The sequence below is a fragment of the Cyclopterus lumpus genome, chromosome 20 (genome assembly GCF_009769545.1).
Source record: "Cyclopterus lumpus isolate fCycLum1 chromosome 20, fCycLum1.pri, whole genome shotgun sequence".
NCBI lineage: Eukaryota > Metazoa > Chordata > Actinopteri > Perciformes > Cyclopteridae > Cyclopterus > Cyclopterus lumpus.
The window spans coordinates 12,714,823-12,734,140 of NC_046985.1; the positions used below are offsets into that span (position 1 = coordinate 12,714,823).

Below are 19,318 nucleotides of genomic sequence, written 5' to 3' on the forward strand. Positions count from 1 at the left end.
CTTTCTCTCACTCCCTCTTTCTTCTTCTCTCTCTCTCTCTCTCTCTCTCGGTCTCCCTCCATTCGTGGGGCCCTTGGTCCCTGCATTCCAAAGCAAGCGTGTCCTAACAAGCAACCCTCGTATAACTTCTTCCTTCGCTGGAGAACGCTCCAGTCGTGGGTGTTCTATCTCTATCTAGAAGTACCCTCGACACAATCAGCCTTGACTCCCACTCTCGGCTACATGCCTTGTGGTGGGCTGGAGTCATAGGAGAGTGCATTTACATACGCTACTACACTACCGAGCCGATCCGCTGTCTGTGTGGTGTACTCACAACGCCCCCGAAACGCGGCTTAAGGCCAATCAAGCATACGAATATGCCCCCTTATAATTCAGTATGTCAGGGAGAACTCTTGAGGAATGGGATGGTAAATTAGGATGCGTTCAAGGTTGCGAGCGTGCCAGTTTTCTCAGGAATGAGTCACATGTAGGATTTTTTGATTTAATGTGGGTTTATTCCGTTTTTTTGCTGTGCATGGCGAGTAATTATTATCAATTGTCATGATGTTCTATGCACAAGAGGTATAGGATTGCCCTTTACCGTGGTGCGTGGAACTGGCCGTCGAGGGAACAAAGCATGTTTTTCTATCAAGAAAGTCCGACCATAAACATATATAGGAGACTCATGTTAAATGTAAACCAGAAATTAAAATGTGTTTTTTTCATTGGCTGAAGATAATTGGATGATGCGAAGCAATCAAACATTCCAGAAGTCATCATCTTTGTTTCTGGTTTGTTCATGTATGTTTGTTTGGAAGTGGGGTTGTATGAGGTACTTTTCCATAGTCTGTGTATAATCTGCACGCTTGTTATCAATATTGTTGTTGGAAAGTGACACTTTACTGTACTGTTTAAGTCAACAGAGTCGTGCGGCTTTGAGGAGAGCACAGATTCACTTTGAGTTCAGTTTCCCATCGGAAAGGGCTGTCGGACGGCGAGATAAGGTGGTGAGAATATTCTAAATATAGCATACACTTAAACAGATATAGTTTTCTTCGTTAGTTGAGCCTTTTCTTTTAGTTGACTACAAAGTTTAGCTGCCGCCTCCCGTAAAAATTAGTATTTTGCTTTGTCTTAGTGTTGTTGTCTTTTTCTCCACACTGGGGTCCGGGCCGACCCTTAAACTCTAGGCAATGTACATCTTTTATTATGGATAAGTACCTTATACAACCCTACTTCCACAGATTAAAATAGGAATTGTGTTCATCAAATAAAGAAAAGAGAGGTTAGCCTAATTCTCAAAAGTTAGTTTCATTGGGAAAAGAAGATCCACTGTCTTCGTGCACCGATATTCAAACATTTATTGACATGCGGATGCTGATGAGGGAAGTTACTGATTTTCCTCTCTTCTTTTTTTGTTCTTTTAATTGGAAATGCTAATTAGGCCACTTACCATACCCTTAAAGCATACAAAATGAACTCAACCATATGGTAGTTTAATGATATTAGAACTGAGGAAAATAGGAAATATTTCATATCAGCACAGTCACCATGTCATGTGTGTTTGTTATTAACAGGGTTCTGTCAAGTCCACGTACACCCTCTAACGACATGCACGTCTCAAAGGGTATTTTAAATATATCCCACGATATGTGTTTTACAAGTTTATAACCTAATTTCTTTGTGGTAATTACAGTGAATATATGATTTACACAAACAAACTATGAATCACAAGCACAAAATGAGCAGCCCTTCTTCAGAGTGTGAAATATGCAGTTCAGAGACTCGTGGGCCTTTATTGGAAGATCACAAAGGCAAATTGTTCCATGTTTGTGACACTTATTTGGCCACGACCAAAGTCTTACATCATCTCTCATATTCTGGCTGCCAAGAAGTTCTAGTTACTGATAATGTGCATATGAGAACAGAGAATTGAAACGTTCATTACAGGGATGAACTGGAGGACAGCCAGACTATTTAGGTAAATCACAGATATGATTCAAAAGGCGATCCACGAAGCCACCACCGTTATGCAAATTTGTGTTTGAAAAAAGGGTTTCATAACCTCAGAGCTATTTGCAGAGAAATTGTTCAAACTCTTTGTTAACGATTGTAGAGGGATTTAACGTGTGAATTTCACAGTCAATTTATGGCGCCGTCGAGGAGTCATACGGCTCCTCCTATTTTAATAATGTTTTCAGTCTGAATCCTTAACTTAGAGTAAGGACAGTGGAAACCTCCTGCAAGATATTTATATGAGTTTGAAATAATCCCAGTGAGCTTTTTCGGGTGGTGGCCTCGTGGGCCAGTTGTGCTGCTATGCAAACACACTTACTCACATTTTTATGCACGCGAGCGCCGATACCCACAGACTTCTATAAAGGCCATCCTTGTGTGAAATATATGACATGATTTAATGCACCATGCTTCTTTTTTTTTTGCCCCACAACCTGAGAAATACAAGTAAAGCAATTTAGATTGGAGTGAAATATTCAAGGCCTGTAATGAGAATGATTTGGGGTTAAGAAAGCTGCTTGGTGCGGTGTACCCTTAATAGAAAGAGCCCTGGAGCCATTGGATTCCCATAAACTCTGCAGAGCAGACTTGATACCCATAGGTCAATGATCGCTAATAAGAAGTCAATGAGACATGGGCTCAGGTTATTTTCCTTTGGATCTGCTCCTCCAAACTTGCCCGGTCCTCTGGGCCGCTGACCTGAGAGTATTTAGAAGGTATTGTCTTTGAAATTCCAGGTACTTTTGAGCTTGTAGACTTTCTCATTAGTTCCTTTTGAACACGGCAAACATATGGCAGTCGTATTTAAGAGATTGCCTGCCGTGACCTTTTGCGGCATGCTAATTAGGCCCCAGAGCACCGCAGGCCGCGGCGGAGTTGCACTGAGAGACCCGGCAGTGTCTTTCCCAGTTCTCTCTTTCTGCCTCTGTACTCCTGGCTCATCATGGCTCTGCCTTATCTGGGAGCAGCCGCTGCCCCTGCCCTTCGACAGTGTGGGTTTCAAAATTAACATTTCGCTTCATGTGCTTCTAATAACCACTAACCTGAACCTGTACAACCCCCCATGCCCCCCCCCTGCCAACTCCCAAGCCATCTTTCTCTCATTCTCTCGCCTCTCGCACCTTCCACAGGAAATAGACGTGCCCGAAATGACTTTGACCCGTCGTCGGCTGAGCAGACAGACCCAAGGCATTGCAGGATCGCCGGGGTCAGCGCTGAAGATGAGCTGGAATTAAGTATGTCATTCTCTGTCATAATAGTTCTCCTCGGTTCATTAAAGTGAGGTGAGAGAGATCACCGGTAGCGGGCCGCCATTTGTGACGGCAGGACAGTCTATGTAAATACACCAGGTGATGGCGTCGCAAGATTGGCTCCCCGACTCGCTGTCATTGACGAAGGTCACGTCTCATTGGTCAGCCTTCATTTCGCCATTGGGCTGTCAGAAGACACACGCAGAGACACATCAATAGTTTGCAGCCCCCTCCTAAAGTAGGCCTATTAAAAGCGAGCTCTTGGGAGTCAAGTAATATGCATGTTATAATGAAACATGGCTATTAATGGAGAAGCCATTTCACCTGTATCTTTTGGATATCACTGCCATGTAATATCAAAGGATTGGCCAAACCAAATCTCATCACAGGATGTCAGGCCGGCTAACAGGCATGTTAATGCTCCTATTTCATTACCTCTCTGCATACACTTGATTTTCACTTCTCTCTAGCCACGGCTAATATCTCTGATTTGCATGTTAAGATGTGGTTTAGATTGACTTGTCTGATACGCCGAGAGTCATTTTCAAGCACACAAATGCATGTAATTTTCCCTTTAGAGGCTGTAATAATAATAATAATAATAATGCATTGAATTTATATAGCGCTTTTCCTGATACTAAAAGACACTTCACATAATTATAACATCCTAAAAGCTAAAAATAAATAAATAAGATTAACTAAAATACAGGTAAAACAAATAAAACAAATAGGGACTTTCTCAGTCGCTCAGACCCTAATAAATATAAATAATAAAAAACATGGAGCAAACAATCACACATTAAAGGCCGTTCTGAACAGGTGGGTTTTGATTTGCGATTTGAATGAGGAAAGATCAGTGCAGTCTCGGATGAGTTTGGGGAGAGAGTTCCAGAGGGAGGGGGCAGATATGGAGAAGGCTCTGTCACACCATGTTCGTTGCTGTACTCATGTTATAATTGTTTTGACTTGTAGCAATATTGAATGCTGATGAAAACCGACTGTATCAAAGAATGTCTGCATTGCTGGATGAGGATACCTTCATAAATATACCTGGTATGTATCCCTATATTACTGTACTCCTGTATCTTGGTCATTTCTTTATTTACATTTTATTTATTTTACATTTTGGGACTTATAATGTTAATTTGATTCCTTGTGAGCATTGTTTACATGACATGTCCTGATGTAGATAAATGTACCTGATTTCAAGTACATTTTCTTTTTTATTTATCTGGTCACTGCAAATGCTTTTAAGATTTTGTGTATTATTTCCATTTCCACACTTTAGAACCAGATGTATATTTTATTTTGCATGGTTATATACTGATAACACTCAGCATTATATTTCATTATACAAATGGGCGTGATCAGACTTGTAATACTGAGCTAGAGGACTGTTTGCTCCACACACACACCTCCCTCAACTGTTGCAATAAGATGCAGATAGATAACGAGGGAGAGATCAAAGGGGCACATAAGGTATGTACGTTGTTTTTTTTTAATAACCATTGTGGCTAGCCAGTCGCCCAACTTCTCATTTAATTGGATTATTGTATGTAAACGCCCCAGAGTGCAGGATGAGTCGTCAAACATTTGACACCATAACAGAAACCAAAGACGCTCCAACTTACGTTTAAGTGGAACTTTAAGGGACAGTATCTTTCGCTCAAGAGAGTGAAATCATAAACAACCCAGACAAAAATAAGATGCTACTCACACTGAAAGCAGAACTAACGTAGAACAAAGAACAAGACTAGAAATGGACCTTCACTTGAAGTCAGCTTTCCAAGCACAACCATTGTCTCACAGTAGGAGTGCCTTTTCTCATTAGCTCAGTTTCATTTAAATATGTAGCCAACCAGGAAACATTGAGGTGGTTTAAGCTGAGCATTGTTCTGGGGGAAGACACAGTCGCACCAGATCCTGTTGACATGACGCACATCTTCCTTGTAATTCCAGTGCACAAGTGATGGGTTTAGGCCCGCTTCAACACGGTAGAATTTAGCCGGCTTGTATTATTTGCCATTGTCTTGGATTTAGCTGTACCGCCGAGATTAGCAGCCTCACCCATTGTCTTGGAATGTTCATGAAATCCCACTGAAAAAGTAAAGAGGATCTTGGATTACCGGTTCCTCCATGCAATAGGCTGAGCAACTGGGTAGAGAAGGGAGAGAGAGAGAGAGCTCTTACTTCTGTACTGTTGGAGTCCGACTGCGATGCCTGCCAGTAAGCACTTCACCAAGCCACAATAGGCGTCATGACAATCACCTTATGCTGTTGTATGAATGCCTCCCACCGGTGTAGGCCCCATGTCTTCTTTGCAGCTGCACAGCCAGCGCAGTGTATGTCAGTACTGATCCTGACATTTTGTGACTGCTTCTCAGGCTTTTTGTCTTCGCGTCTATAGCCCGCCATAAAGCGCTGTGCACATTTCACAAGAAAGAGCATGAATACGACAACGTATTAATGAAATGGACAGTGGCCAGTGCTGGAGACATTTTTCTCCAAAAAAAATGAAAAGATTCCTCGAGAAATCCTTGTCTGTCTTTCTAAGATCTTCAGTTCTCGATACGTTGCACTGCTTTGGCTTGGAGATGAAAGAACACAGAATGGTATTCTATTCATTCTAGTTCTCGGTAAGACGTTAGGCATTGATATCAGCTTCTATGTGAAAAGCATTAGTCAGTGGGAACAGCTTTGGCTGGTGTGCGTATAGACTGCACACGAGGAACACACAGATGCTCAAAGGAATCCCTCTTGCTGTCTACCTAGGCGGTGTGGCTAAACTGAAAAGACACAAAGCAAGCAGGTTAGCCACTGTAGATTATGCTTCCTTGCTTCCAGTAATTAATTCTAGTGTGCTTACTACAAACTACATTGCATATGGTACAAAAGACAAACTTTCTTTCAATGTATATGTTGGTCACAGTTTAACAAGCTTTACAAGCTATATGCAACAAAAACACCACATCTTCCTTTTGATTGGATAGTAACGTATTAGATATCCGTTCTCAGGTCTGCAGCCTCAGTTCAACCTTATGTATTATATTATACATATATATATATATATATACATCTGCTCTTAAGATTAAGAAACCTTCCGGTGTATACTTCATTATCGCATGTGGTCAAATTTATTGCCTAATTTTGAATAAATGTTAAGAGGTATTTCTACTTAAAAACCACACACTTTTCTTGAATAACTAACTGTGATCATATTAGCGAAATAATAGCCAAACAGGCTACTGTTGTTCGTGTGTAAAAGCCCTTGTAGAACAAAGGTTGTGTCTCACTATGAATATGTCAAGATCAGGATTTAAGGCATAAATGCTTTCGGAGTGGCCTTGAATATGATACCTTGGGTTTTGTGAATGTTCATATTGTGTTCTTGTGAGTTGCTGTCCACTGTCCACCTGCATAAATGTCTGTATATACATACTCATCTCTGTGAATGTGTGTCTGTTTCTGGATGTGGTAAGTATGCACATCCATCAGTATGTGTATGCATGTGTGCGTGTCTGTGTCTGGTTGTGTGTGTGTGTGTGTGTGTGTGTGTGTGTGCGTCTGTGCATACCCACTGATGCGTATCTCTCCAGGTACGCTGCCAGCCTCCAGGGATGAGGAGGTGTTGGAGGTGAATGCGGGTGATCCGGTGCTTCAGCGGCGACTGCTGCTCCACGGTGGTGGTGGTGCCTCGGGCTCCGGGCCCTCCCAGGCCCATGCCATTGCCAAAACCCAGGCTGAGGCTAGTGCTGGGCTGGGAGGAGAGGCTGGACTCAAAGCAGGGAGGATGGTAATGGCCGGAGAAAGCGCTGTAAAAAGTAATGCTATGCTTTTATTTATGTTTTATATATAATCTCCTATTATGTTAATATCACACAATTCATTTTACTATGATACTCACACGTGTTTCCTTTGAACATTCAAAAGAACTAGCAAGGAATCATTCCAGGAAGTTGTAGACATTTGTGTGCAAATCTTTGTCTCAGGACAATATTGTATACCCTCATATATGTATTGGTGGACACGATAAGACACATTGTATGATAGAGTTTGGGATGCCACTGTATTATTTCTTGCAGTGAGCACAGCTGAGGAGGTGATCCCCCACTACGCCCAGCAGCTGAGGGAGCGTGTGCGGCCTGACATGATCACGCTTGGCAGCCTTTCACTGCGGCAGGTCAGGGCTACAAAGAGGAAGATCTGTGTCATCATCCCATATTCACCAGCACATCAGCCATGTCCATTATGCTGTGTATCAGTGGCTTTGGCTAATGGACATTGTGTGCGTGTGTGTTTGTGTGTTTGTGTGTCTGTGTGCGTGCATGTGTGAGTGTACGTTTATCCATTTTTGTCTGTATATGTGTATGTGGGTGTGTTACATACTCGGCGTTCTAATTCTCTTTCTTTTCCCTTCCATATTTGGTCGGCTTTTTTTGTCCCCAACCTTTTTTCCCCCACCACCGCTACCTTTATAAAAGTTCTGCATTTCATGTTCAGTGCAGATGAGCTCAATCTCAGCTGAATGCACTCATTTAAATGAGTAGAAAATGCTTTCATTCAACGTTAGATAACTCATTCATCGTCAGCTCAGAATGTGTGCATGAATTTCAAGTGTATAATCTATGCTACATGTGATATCATCACACAATTAACTTATTTGTGGAGACAGTTTTGTTCTGTCTTTGAACTTTGTTATGCATTATTATGCATATTTGTCTCTGACAGTAGCTGATTTCCTTCTTTTTTTACCCGTCTTATGGTCTTTTCAGTAAAAATAGAGCATGACTAGTTTTTCTATTCCAATTGGGGAGTAGGGGTATTGTGAACTAGCATTAAGATCTGAAGCTCCTTTCAGAACAAATGTTTGTATTCCATCAGAAAAGAAATGGGAGAGGACACAAGAACATGGGGTTTCCCTTGTGCTGGCAAATCTAGATGGCAAAAAAAAAAAAAAAGCATTAACGCATATATTCAGAGAATGCAAAACTTCTATCCACAGTATTTTTAGTTATAATCTCAATCGAAAAGAGAGTAGGAGTATCAAATTGTATGAATAGAAAGTAAACATAATTGGGGGCAAAATGGTTCAACAATGTCTCCCCATCACTTAGAAGCCACAGCAACAGTTGACTCATCCTCACTGACTGGATAATAGTACCGTCTACTGTGTACTGTATCAGTATTGGGATCAGTGTTATCTTATTCTGCCATTATATGTATGCGCTCTCCTACTGTTTCCACACCCACCTCCCATTGAAAGCACATTATCCACCAGAGATTTCACATCTATTTTAAAAATAATAGTGTTTTTCTTCTTTCTCTATTCTGCCGCACAAAGCCTCTACAGGGCGAGACGCTGTCACTTAGCAGTGTCAATGCGTCTGAATGGGGAGTGTGAATGTGCTGACTGAATGTAAAACCGGCAGAAATACTCATCAAACGCTACATGTCTTTAGGGCCTGGCTCAGTATCGATTGCCTGCAGATTGCATTACAGTTGCTCCTTGTGCTTAATTCTGCCATTATGGTGCACTGCACTGTTTCATAAAGCGGCATCCAAAGAAAGTGTGCATGTGGATTTTCAGCAAGCGGCTCAGAAGGGACCACTGAAGAGGAGGGAGTGGGCAAAGAGAAAGAAGAGCCTAATGGCCCTCTTCGCTGGTGTTAAGGTAAAGACCCGTGTACTGTATTTATGCTGTATGAAGGATTCCTGGCTTTTTTAGTTAATGGCATAATAACCCACAGGACATTAACTAGGAGACTGTATGCTGTTTAGAGATCATCTTACATGCTCAACATATTTCTCTTAATTATTTCCTTTCTTGCCACATTTGTCCATAACCTAAGCGCAGACTTATTCCTGAGCGCTCATCTTTTTAAATTATTTCATAAAAAAAGGAATCGTATCTGACATTGTAATTTAGAGTGAAATGGTCAATTAGCTGATAATGCTAATGACGGTTAGCACAGTGTTTGTTAAAATATCAGCTTTAATATTTAAAAGGCGCCTCAGTCACAAAGAGACGGTGACGAGGCGGTGGGAGAAGCGCCGCAGCCCCGGCTGAACACACTGCTTCAGTGGTGAGTCCAGCCCTTTCCATATTTCTCTCCATATGTACAATTGATGTCACATGACTGTAATCTTTAATTGCTTGAAAGGCATTTGCGATTCCACTGAAATTGGAGAAGGAATGTAATTCATATGTCCTCTGCATGGCTTCACCAGTTGATGGGCATTGCATTGTGGGTAGAATGGCTCGAGGTGACAGAAATATGTCCATGTCATTGGGCTCGGAGGCGCATCAATTCTTGTTCCCTCCCACTTTAGTCGGAGATCACACATCAAATCTTGTAGCGAGAGCGCCGCGGGCGATCAGCTTAGCATGTTTAAGTTTTTAGCAATTACGGACTACCGTGCTGGCTGACGTGATAAAATCAAGAAACTACTGTACACATCAGTATCTTCTCTTGTGTTTGGTTGTTTTATGGGTGGGTGGTAGTCGGACACCAGACCTGTCAGATTAATGTGGTTCGGAGTTTAGCGAGATGACCTCCCCTCGACAGCCTTGAACCCTGTAAATTCCTTCTGATATCAATGGTGGGTGGCTATTAGACATGGGAGACTTTCTATGCATCACCTAGGGCTACATCTGCCTGAAATTTAATGAGAAATGATTTCACTTTTTCTCTCCCTACGCCTATGAAAGGAAAAAAAATAAATAAAGAGGACAGACGGGGAGCTGACTTGTGGTTTTTGTAACAAATGTGTAATTCATTTGTTTCCACTGTTTCTGATTTAATGGAGGTCGAGTAATTGCATTAGGAAGCACATTGAGCCTTGTTGTGAACTGATGAAAGCACATGTAATACTTTTGAAGGAGGGAGAGAGGGCGAGAAAGGAAAGAAAGAAAGACCCAGTGCCAGCCTTTGATGCTGAGCATTTATTTGCTGAATTATCCTTCCTTTTACAAGCATCTTATCCCCAGTCACAGGCAGGCCAGGGCCCCTGTGATATTGCTTTATTTTGAGGAATTAAGAGAGGTGGCGAGGAGACAGAGCGAAGCAACCGCTTATTACATTACCACTGATAAGATTGAAAGGCCGAGAAAGGCAGAGAAAGAGAGAGAGAGAAAGAGAGAGAAGAAAAATAGAGAGGGACCCAGTGGAAAGTGTTTTGTTGTGTTGTTATTAGATTGAGCCTCAGTTGGCTACAGAGTGGAACAACAGACAGTCCAAAATGCAGGTGGCTGTTAACAGGGTTAGCTCCTTGTATTCGTGTGTGTTGTATACGTGTGTTTGTGTGCGTGTAGCAGCAGAACCATGGACAACCCGTCACTCAGAGCGCTGGGGGAAGGCCGAGAGGAAGCGATGGCCAAATACGGGCAGATGACAGAGCTCCCAGAATCCTCTTCTTCGGCATCACGGCCCCGGTGGCAGGTAGGATCTGTTAGCCGCTCAGACTGTGGACATTTGTTGGAAAGAGAAAGCACACAAACGGGAAGTGACACACCTTTAAATCTCTACGTGGCTTGTTCCACAGGAGGAGACACAAGAGGAACATATTGATCCCAAAGTGTTTACAAATCCTAAAATACATGCAGCGTTGTTTGTTCAAAAGCAATGATGTAACGATGTGAAATCATGTGATGAATGGGGAAATAATACAGCATATTTTCTTCTTTTTCATACCCCTGCACTCTATTTATTCCACTAATGGGTAGCGTATGTGCACATACCCGCACAAAGACACATTCACCCACTATTCAGCCACATTATTTTTGTACAGTATACAAAGATCTTTTATACATTTTTATTCCTGCCTGCCTTGTGTGGATGTTGTCTGCGGTTTAAGAATCTAAGTAGGAGGAAAAAGGAGTCTTTGGAGATGAAAAGGGGGAACAGAGGGAGAGGAGAGAACAGAGTGGGAAAGAGAGAAGGAAGCTGCAGCTTTAGCGGTAGCATCACCAGCTGTGGGAGGAGTGTGCTGTTGTGTTGCATCTGGGGATGAGGCTGCCATGCCACCGTGCTGGCTTAAAGATGTAATGAATCTTCAGTCGGGGGCTTTCCTTCCAGGGTGACAACTGGCTTTGAGGAAGGTTGTAAATGCAGGGGAGATTGTGGTATAATTCCTCAGACTGGCGTTTGTGCCCCCCAGTCACCATTCGATTATCTCCCAAATTGCTGTGTTTCACTGAGATAAAGATTTTTTATGGCTTGCTGACTTGAAACAACCGGCACAGGCAGAATAGGGGGCAAAGAGGGAGAGGGGAAGAGAGAAAGAGAGAGAGAGAAAGCAATGGCCAAACCTGCCACGCATAGTAATTTCCTTTGGTAAATGACAAAATCTTTGTTTATATGACATTTCCCTAAAATTACTGCGGCGAGATGAATCTGAAATATAAAATGTCACATTTGGCATGCAAAACTATGAAAATATATTTCTGTGCAAAATTCATGGAGGCATTTAATTTAGAACGTGTTTAATAACTGAGGCAGCCTGCATCAGTAATCCTGCCCGGAGGTCCCAAAAAGATTGTCATATTTATTCTCTCCTTTCTTCACCCCCCTCCTTCATTCCGAAGCCAAAAAATTTTAAGGGTAAATGTTCATTGTTAATTAAGATTTACTAATTAAAATGAAAATAATTAACGAGAAAGCTTAATCTCTGAATATTAGCCCATACTTAGAAAGAAAGGAAGTTTTTGTATGTGGCATTTCCTGTCTCTATTAAGAGTGCATTTTGTGTGATCAGTCAATGTGTGGAAAGCCCTGAAAAGATATTTCAGCAAAAAGGACGGCTGCTTGCCAGCAGAACCACGGAGGATCCCTCTGGAGCCTTTGATCTCATCTGTAGGAGTGCTGTAATGTTATGGCACTTTAGGCACAACTCAGGCTTGGGGCAAACAAACCACCTCTGATATGGAAAATTGGCTCACTTCACCTTTTACCTTCCCCTTGCTGTCTCTTATGTCGCCCGTGCGAGCATGTGGGCCAGATAATAACAATACCTCATAAAAACATACATAGTGAAAATGTGACACCGGTGTGACGTTATTGTTTTTGTCATTTTTTATTTCTCTGCTGATTTTTGTCCTTTCTCATCTTCCTCCTCTTCCCTTTCCAGTCCTCATGCATACATCTCTTTCCAGTGTGGGGGCTTGGAGGCCTCCATCACCTCCCCCCAAATGTGAGATGTGTGGGCTAAACCGCTTTGCCACCAATTATACTAATTTCACTTCTGCCTAAATTGTTTTTGTTGTTTTGGTATGCAAAGATGCGCACAGTGGGGAGATTGAGGGGCATTACTGCAGGGCTCAGCACACACCTTCCCCTCTACCCCCTCTCACAGACTAGCAGAGCCATGGGCACAGCCAGCCGGTGTTAGGTTATTATGTGAAGCATGCGGAAAAGGGAAGGGATAGTCTCATTTTTTTGGTGACAACATCGCACACAATATACTGTAAAACAGTATGATTGTGTGTGTGTGTGTGAGTGTGTACATGTGGCCTTCAGTGCCACCATATCATTGATTGGAATTGAGGTCTTTAATTGCCATACACTCCAAACTCGCCCTATGGGAGTTGGTCAACACGGTGTAAATTTGAGTACATAAAATGAATGCGCATTAAGTTGAAACTGAACAGGCATTAAGAGAAGCAACTTAGGTGATTAGAGAAAAAGAAATGGCGCTATTTAAGAAAGGAAGGAATAGGGCAGGATAACATAGGATATAATCAAATAGGAGGGGATATAATCTGACAGGATAGGAAAAGGTGGGATAGAATAGGACAGGATGTGATTGGATGCAAAGGAGGACGGAATGGAATGGATTGAATAGGGTGGGAACAGATGTGATTGGGTGGGATGGGATTTGGTTGGACAATATAGGATGATAAAAGAAAGTACATGATAATATGGGATAGGATAGGGTGGGGTAGGATGGGGTAGGATTGGGTATAGAATTGGATGGGATTAGATACAATAAAATAGGGTGGGACAGGATAGGATTGGATACAATAAGTTAAGATCGGATAGATGGGATAGAAGAAGAAAGGGAAGGATCGGAAAGGTTTGGTCAGGATAGAGATCTGATGATGGCATTTTTTTATATTTACTGTACACAAGTGCAACTTTTGGGTTTGATGAAAGCGGTTGAATCAAGCTGAAGCATTCATCAGAAGGAATCACATTCTGGTGAACATTAATGTCCATATACAAAAGCATAGCAATCTGTCCGATAGTCTTAGGTGAACATGGACAAAATGTCCGAAACCAGCCAAGAAACGGACAAACCGACATTGCTTATGTAGTTGAAAAACATACATGGTGATGAAGACCACGTGGCTGTGTTTAAGCCAGATTGACTTTTCATTCAGTGCCGTTCAACAGATGCCATCGGGGACAAAAGATTGAATATGTATTTCTATTGTTCTACGATTATGTTTCATAAAAATAAAATAAATAAAAACTGTCTCACCAGCTTACCCTATTACTCATCCTAAGCCCTAAAAAAGAGGCACATGTCACCAAAACAAACAAGCAAATAAACAACAAGTGGGCTGATTTAGCCTGAAGGTTAGTCGGATGAGCGTGCTACCAGAAGGTTGGCGTTTTGAAACCTTCATCTGAATGGGCAATGTGGCCAGGGGAAATAAGTACCACTCTCAACTTTCGATAACAAGAAATGCTGATGTGCCCTTGAAGCAAGGCACTTAGCCCCTAAATGGTTGAATGGAGATCACCAGATGGAAGCCTGCAGCTGTACTGGCCATGTCTTATATGACTGCTTGACTGTAGTTGGACAAAACCACTTTTGTTTTTCAGCAAACATACCTGTTAAGTAAAAAAAATGATGCCCCCCCCCCAAAAAAGATGTTGTGCTACGACAAGAGCCAATACGTTAGTGACATAAAAACTGTCTTCCTTCACTGTGGCCTTGCTACCTTATCTATAGATGCATCCTAATTTTCTATTTATCATTTTGTGCAGCATTTTGTGTCATTATATAAGGTCATGATATTTCTCTCACTACACTCCTCTACCAAATGACATGCACCTTGTGTCTTGGTCAATAGAGTAGTGCAGGAATGAGTCGTAAAACCTTAACATGAGTGAGCATGTTTGCACCTCCAGGACTTTTTTTTTGTTAGATGCCTGAAATAAGATATGTGGTTAATACAAGCTAAGGATATTTTTTACTATTTGTTCTGCGACATAAAACACGTTAATAAATCCCCCACATTTGAATTCTTAAGCTTTTGAGTCGAAAAGACGAGTCAACGTCATCTCGCTGAGCACTCGTCTGCCTGTAGCCGAGTGGTGGTGACGGGAAGTCATGCGATTGTGGTCGTGTTCTTTTAGCTTTTTACTTGTGGCAATTGCTTCATAGATGATCATAAAAGTGGTGGGATCCCGCTGAACAAGACGTGTAAACATTTTTAATAATAATAATTTGTTTGCAACATAGCTTATTTTCTTCAATAATACAAAATCCAATAAATAAATACCATTGGCTTTTTGTTGAGGGAGCCAGTGTGACGCTAACATCTGGATAGGCAGACACAAATATGTCATGCCTGTACTCTATTCCTTACAAATATACACTGAGTGGTCACTTTATTAGCTGTTACCTGTACAATGTAGTACAATCCAATACAAGTGTTCAGCCATAAAGTTTAGTTTCATGATGCCCATAATGTTTGTTTATTTTGTCACTGTCATGGAGATGTTGATTCAGTTATATGTTTGGCATTGAGGTCATAGTTAGTGGCTGTTGTTGTACTGGACTGCATTATATTGAGAGGTGTTTCTAATATGCTGCCCCCCTCATGGTTTTAAGGAAAACAAAACAATCAGAAACACCTCTTAATATAACGCAGTCTACAAACTCAATAATGAATATGAAATTGCATACATTGAACATCTAAAAATGTCTTTACAAAGTCCTAAAAAATCCTCAACAGCTGAAGTAAAGTTAACATGCTATGTGATACGGAGATTTCTATTTTAAATAACTCATAAGTATGAATGAGGAGGTGTAAAAAACGGGGCAAGTGAAGGTGTAAAAAGCAGGGCAAGTGATAAGCATCTAAGTAAACTTTATTGACATAGTACTTCAAACAGTAGTTACACATGTAAAGTAGCTTGGATAACATGTCTGTTAAAAGCATTTACAACGGTTGTCAATATGGAAGCATCACACTGTCAACAAATTGTTTGTTTGAGAGGTAGGTTCGTTGATGATTTAGTGGTAAACAAACAGACAAACTGGCTTTTAGCTTGATACAGTTGGTCTTACTAAGTGTCTCTTTCAAGCTCTAATATTGGGTATAACTGTAGAGTTGTGTGGATGTTGTGCGAGACAATACAACATCCATATTTAGTTTTGAGAGGTATTTAAGATGTATTAACAAATTACATAGGTACGATTAAGTTTAATATAGTTTTGTTTATTCAAAGAGTAACATGCCCAGTACATTTACAGTTCTACTATTAATCATCTGTACATATGTGTCTGTCATTCATGAGTTCTGTCCTTTCCTTTGTGTATTATAGGTGACCCCGAGCACAAGCCAACAGCCTGTGGAGGTGTGTGTGTGCTGCCTAAGAGCCACCAGAGATAAGCTGCCAAGGGGCCTCTACACTGTCAGGGTGGCCCTTCACAGCCGTCTCGGGGGCCCGGCTCTGGCCCGGTGCAGTCAGAAAGAGCAGCAACAGTGGGCGGGGTCCACCGAGCCCATCGAGCATCGGGGGCGCTTCTGGGACACCGACCTGCACTTTAACCAGAGCCTGTTTATGGTGAGGAGATGCTGGACAAAAAGCAAATACAGTTCACAAGAAATCCATCCATCCATCCATTTTCAATACCGCTTATCCTCATTAGGGTCGCGGGGGCGCTGGAGCCTATCCCAGCTGACAAGAAATACAAAGAGTTATAATTCAATTGAGATAGATTTATTGAACATTTAATATAAATGAATCATGAGTCATGACTTGTAGCTTTATTTAAATGTTGGAGTGTGGCAAAACCTAAATGGGACAATTCTAAAAAGAAAAAAAAGTAAAAAGTAAAGTAGTTTAAACTCCAAATGTTGGGTTTGCGGCCAGCATTGATATTCCAAGATAAGGTTGCCGATTTGAAAGAGAACATGACTATTGCAACAGTCCCTTTATTGACACCAATGTGTTTTTATTCAACGAGGAAAGGACTGTGATTTGTGACATTTCATTTAATATGAATCCCTTAATTCATGCGATGCGTGGGGATGTTGCTTTGAATATTTAGTTTTATTTCCATCAAAATATTAGAATAAATATAAAACATCTTTTATCTGAAAGCAATTTTGACATTAAGGGAACCTGAATTAAATCACGCTAAATTCCAATGACATGGACGAAGCCTTTGATGTGAAATTCAATGGAAGATTTTTGTAAAACGCAATCTTAAAAACCAACAGTCCCCTCAGATAAAAGCAAAGAATAGAACATGCTTTGCTAATATGACAGAACTGGGCATACTGCGTTTTTAGTTTCTGTATTTACCACAGTAATTCCAAATTCCTCTTTCTGTTTCGCTTGGTTTCATCAGTTGCAGTGAAGATTGAAAGGGTTATGAGATGTTATATTGCTGTAAAAGACAGCATATGAAAATATGCCACACACAGCCTCTGGGTTTTTCTCCGGGGATCTTCGTATGAATAAAACAACAACTTTTCAAACATGACATTTAATCCATGCATGTAAATCAAACCCAGGATCAATTATTCATTTATATAAGGAAGTAATGTTTTATTGGAATGAAAATGTACAAATGCAATGAAAAATGCAGTTTCCTTTTTGCATGTATTTGAGCGTCTGTAACGGAGTTGAGCTGGATAAAAGAAGAAATGGAAAAGTTAGGCAGTATTGAATTAATATTAAAAATCTCTACTTCCATTTCCAATGCATGGCCAAAGACTAAACGTGTTTTCACATTTGGTTCTTTTGATGAAACAACACAGCAGATTACGTTTGATGAAATCTATGCACATTTCACAACCACTTAAAACCTCTTGATATGAGGGAAAACATCCTCAATGGGCTATACTAATCTTAAAAACCTGCATACTGGTTTTGGATGGTTGATATTGACCAGTGGATTAGAGATCCCAGTTTATTTTTATTCAATGATGATGTGTGCACAGTACGTATGATTCACAAGAGAAACCTCAAAACAGAAGCCACTAAATCCAGTGTGCCCCCTGATTCCATATAGTTTCATATGGCTCAGAAAGGCCTCCTTCAGTGTTCTGATGGCAACTCTAAAGGCCTTCGCTGGAGCATTTAGCACATGTGGACATTGCCAATGTGCTAGTGGGCGTATTCACTGAGCGAGAGCGTCCTGATAATATTGTCTGCAGCTCCCGTCAAACATAAAGGACGGGGTAAAAACTGGCATAAACTGAATGCGGACCTGGGATCTGATTCAGAGGTAAAAAAGGTTTAAGTACAGCATGGTAAATGCCTCGTGTCACTCTTCCTTACCTCCTCTCCTCCCCAAACGCTCGGCTTTACAGACAAACCTGTTGTTGTTGTTGTTGTTGTTGTCCCAATTGATAGTCTCAGACAAATCTGATCCGCGTTTCCACCACTATCTCTCTCTCCCTCGCTCTCTCTCTCCTCTTGCCCACACTTTAGCGTGCAAGTTTAGGAGTGCTTGCAGTGCCTTCTAAGAGGAAATGAGGAATTAGTGATGGTGAGGGGAAGCCAGGAGCTTATTTTCCTTTCCTCCCTCTCTCTCCTTCTTTTTTTTTCAATCACCCTCTGCTTTGCGTCTGGGTTTGGATTTAGACAGAAACAGTGCAGTTCAGTTGGAGATGTCTTGGATTTGTTGGCAAGTGGGAGCACACAAGAGGATTCGGTATAAGACTGAGAAAGAAAATTGAAAAAAAGATGAAAGGTCAAAGGAAGTTATATATGTATATATATGTATATATATATATATATATATATATATATATATATATATATATATATATGTATATGTAAGTCTCACAAACCTCACAGCAACACTTCCCACATGCACACATATGCATGTCTCCTTCACACAGATGCACTCGCACATCCGCACAAATTACTATTCATGCAGGTCATATTTCTTACAGCAAATGAATAATAGGAAATATCCTCAATATCCATAATCCGTGATATTATGCCATAAATACCCATCATTTCACAGGTGCATACCAATAGCAGATTATCTGGGGGGTGGGATACACATGATTTATGTGTTAAAACAAGTCCCCTGCGTTTCCCATTACAACTAATAAAGGGATAAAATATTTTCCCCAAGTGATGGATGAAGTGGCACACACCTCACTGTTAGTTCATTTTTTAAGCAAACCCACCGTTTTCTGGGTAAATAAGAATGTTTGCCATCGACTGCTAACCGCTAACACCTTTTGCCTCATGCAAGACACCCTATACATCATTAGTTTGATTGATGGCAGCCTTACTGTGTCGGATATTCAATAACTGTCAGCTCATAGACTACAACGGCAATCTCAACTTCTCCTCCACCCTGTGTTTGATGCCGACAGTCTTTATCATTCCAACATCTCCTTTTTGGCAATCGGCTGAGTTGGACGGGTAAGAATGGCAGTTAAGGCTCCAAAAAGAAACCGGAAAAAAGTTAAAAGAGGATTCAAGTCTAGGATGTAGATTAAGTACCTCCCTGAGGGCTCCTGTCCTGTTTGTTACCATCCGTGTGTCTGTTTTTCATTGGCCTCCTGGTTGTGAAGGTTGTGCAAGTCTATGCATGTCCTGTAGTATTATATATGGCGTGTGACGTGTTTGCATATGTGTGCATAAGTTAGTGTGTAAGCCTGCAGGCATGTGTGTACCAGAGTGGAGCTTTGTGTCTCTTCCTGTGTCTGCAGATCCTACCTGCAGCCTGTGAGGTCGTGCCCTCCATGGTCCTGGTCTTCCAACTGATCGCACTACCGGGAGACCGCAGCCACGTCAGCTCTGTGCTGGCATGGGGGGCCTTTCCTGTTTGCGGGCCGACCCTCGGCCTTGTCCACGGCAGGTGCG

At 41.4% G+C, this 19,318-nt stretch overlaps 1 protein-coding gene across 1 annotated transcript in view; it reads left to right on the forward strand.

The window, feature by feature from the left end:
* The window catches only part of ofcc1 (orofacial cleft 1 candidate 1), a 79,245-nt gene that overhangs the window by 9,589 nt on the left and 50,338 nt on the right, over positions 1-19,318 (forward strand). The window contains exons 5-13 of the mRNA XM_034560738.1: positions 3,126-3,230; positions 4,218-4,298; positions 6,842-7,066; positions 7,328-7,425; positions 8,833-8,916; positions 9,261-9,328; positions 10,558-10,684; positions 15,803-16,045; positions 19,165-19,313. Coding sequence (XP_034416629.1) covers positions 3,126-3,230; positions 4,218-4,298; positions 6,842-7,066; positions 7,328-7,425; positions 8,833-8,916; positions 9,261-9,328; positions 10,558-10,684; positions 15,803-16,045; positions 19,165-19,313 — 1,180 coding nt within the window. The remainder of the gene's footprint in view (positions 1-3,125; positions 3,231-4,217; positions 4,299-6,841; positions 7,067-7,327; positions 7,426-8,832; positions 8,917-9,260; positions 9,329-10,557; positions 10,685-15,802; positions 16,046-19,164; positions 19,314-19,318) is intronic.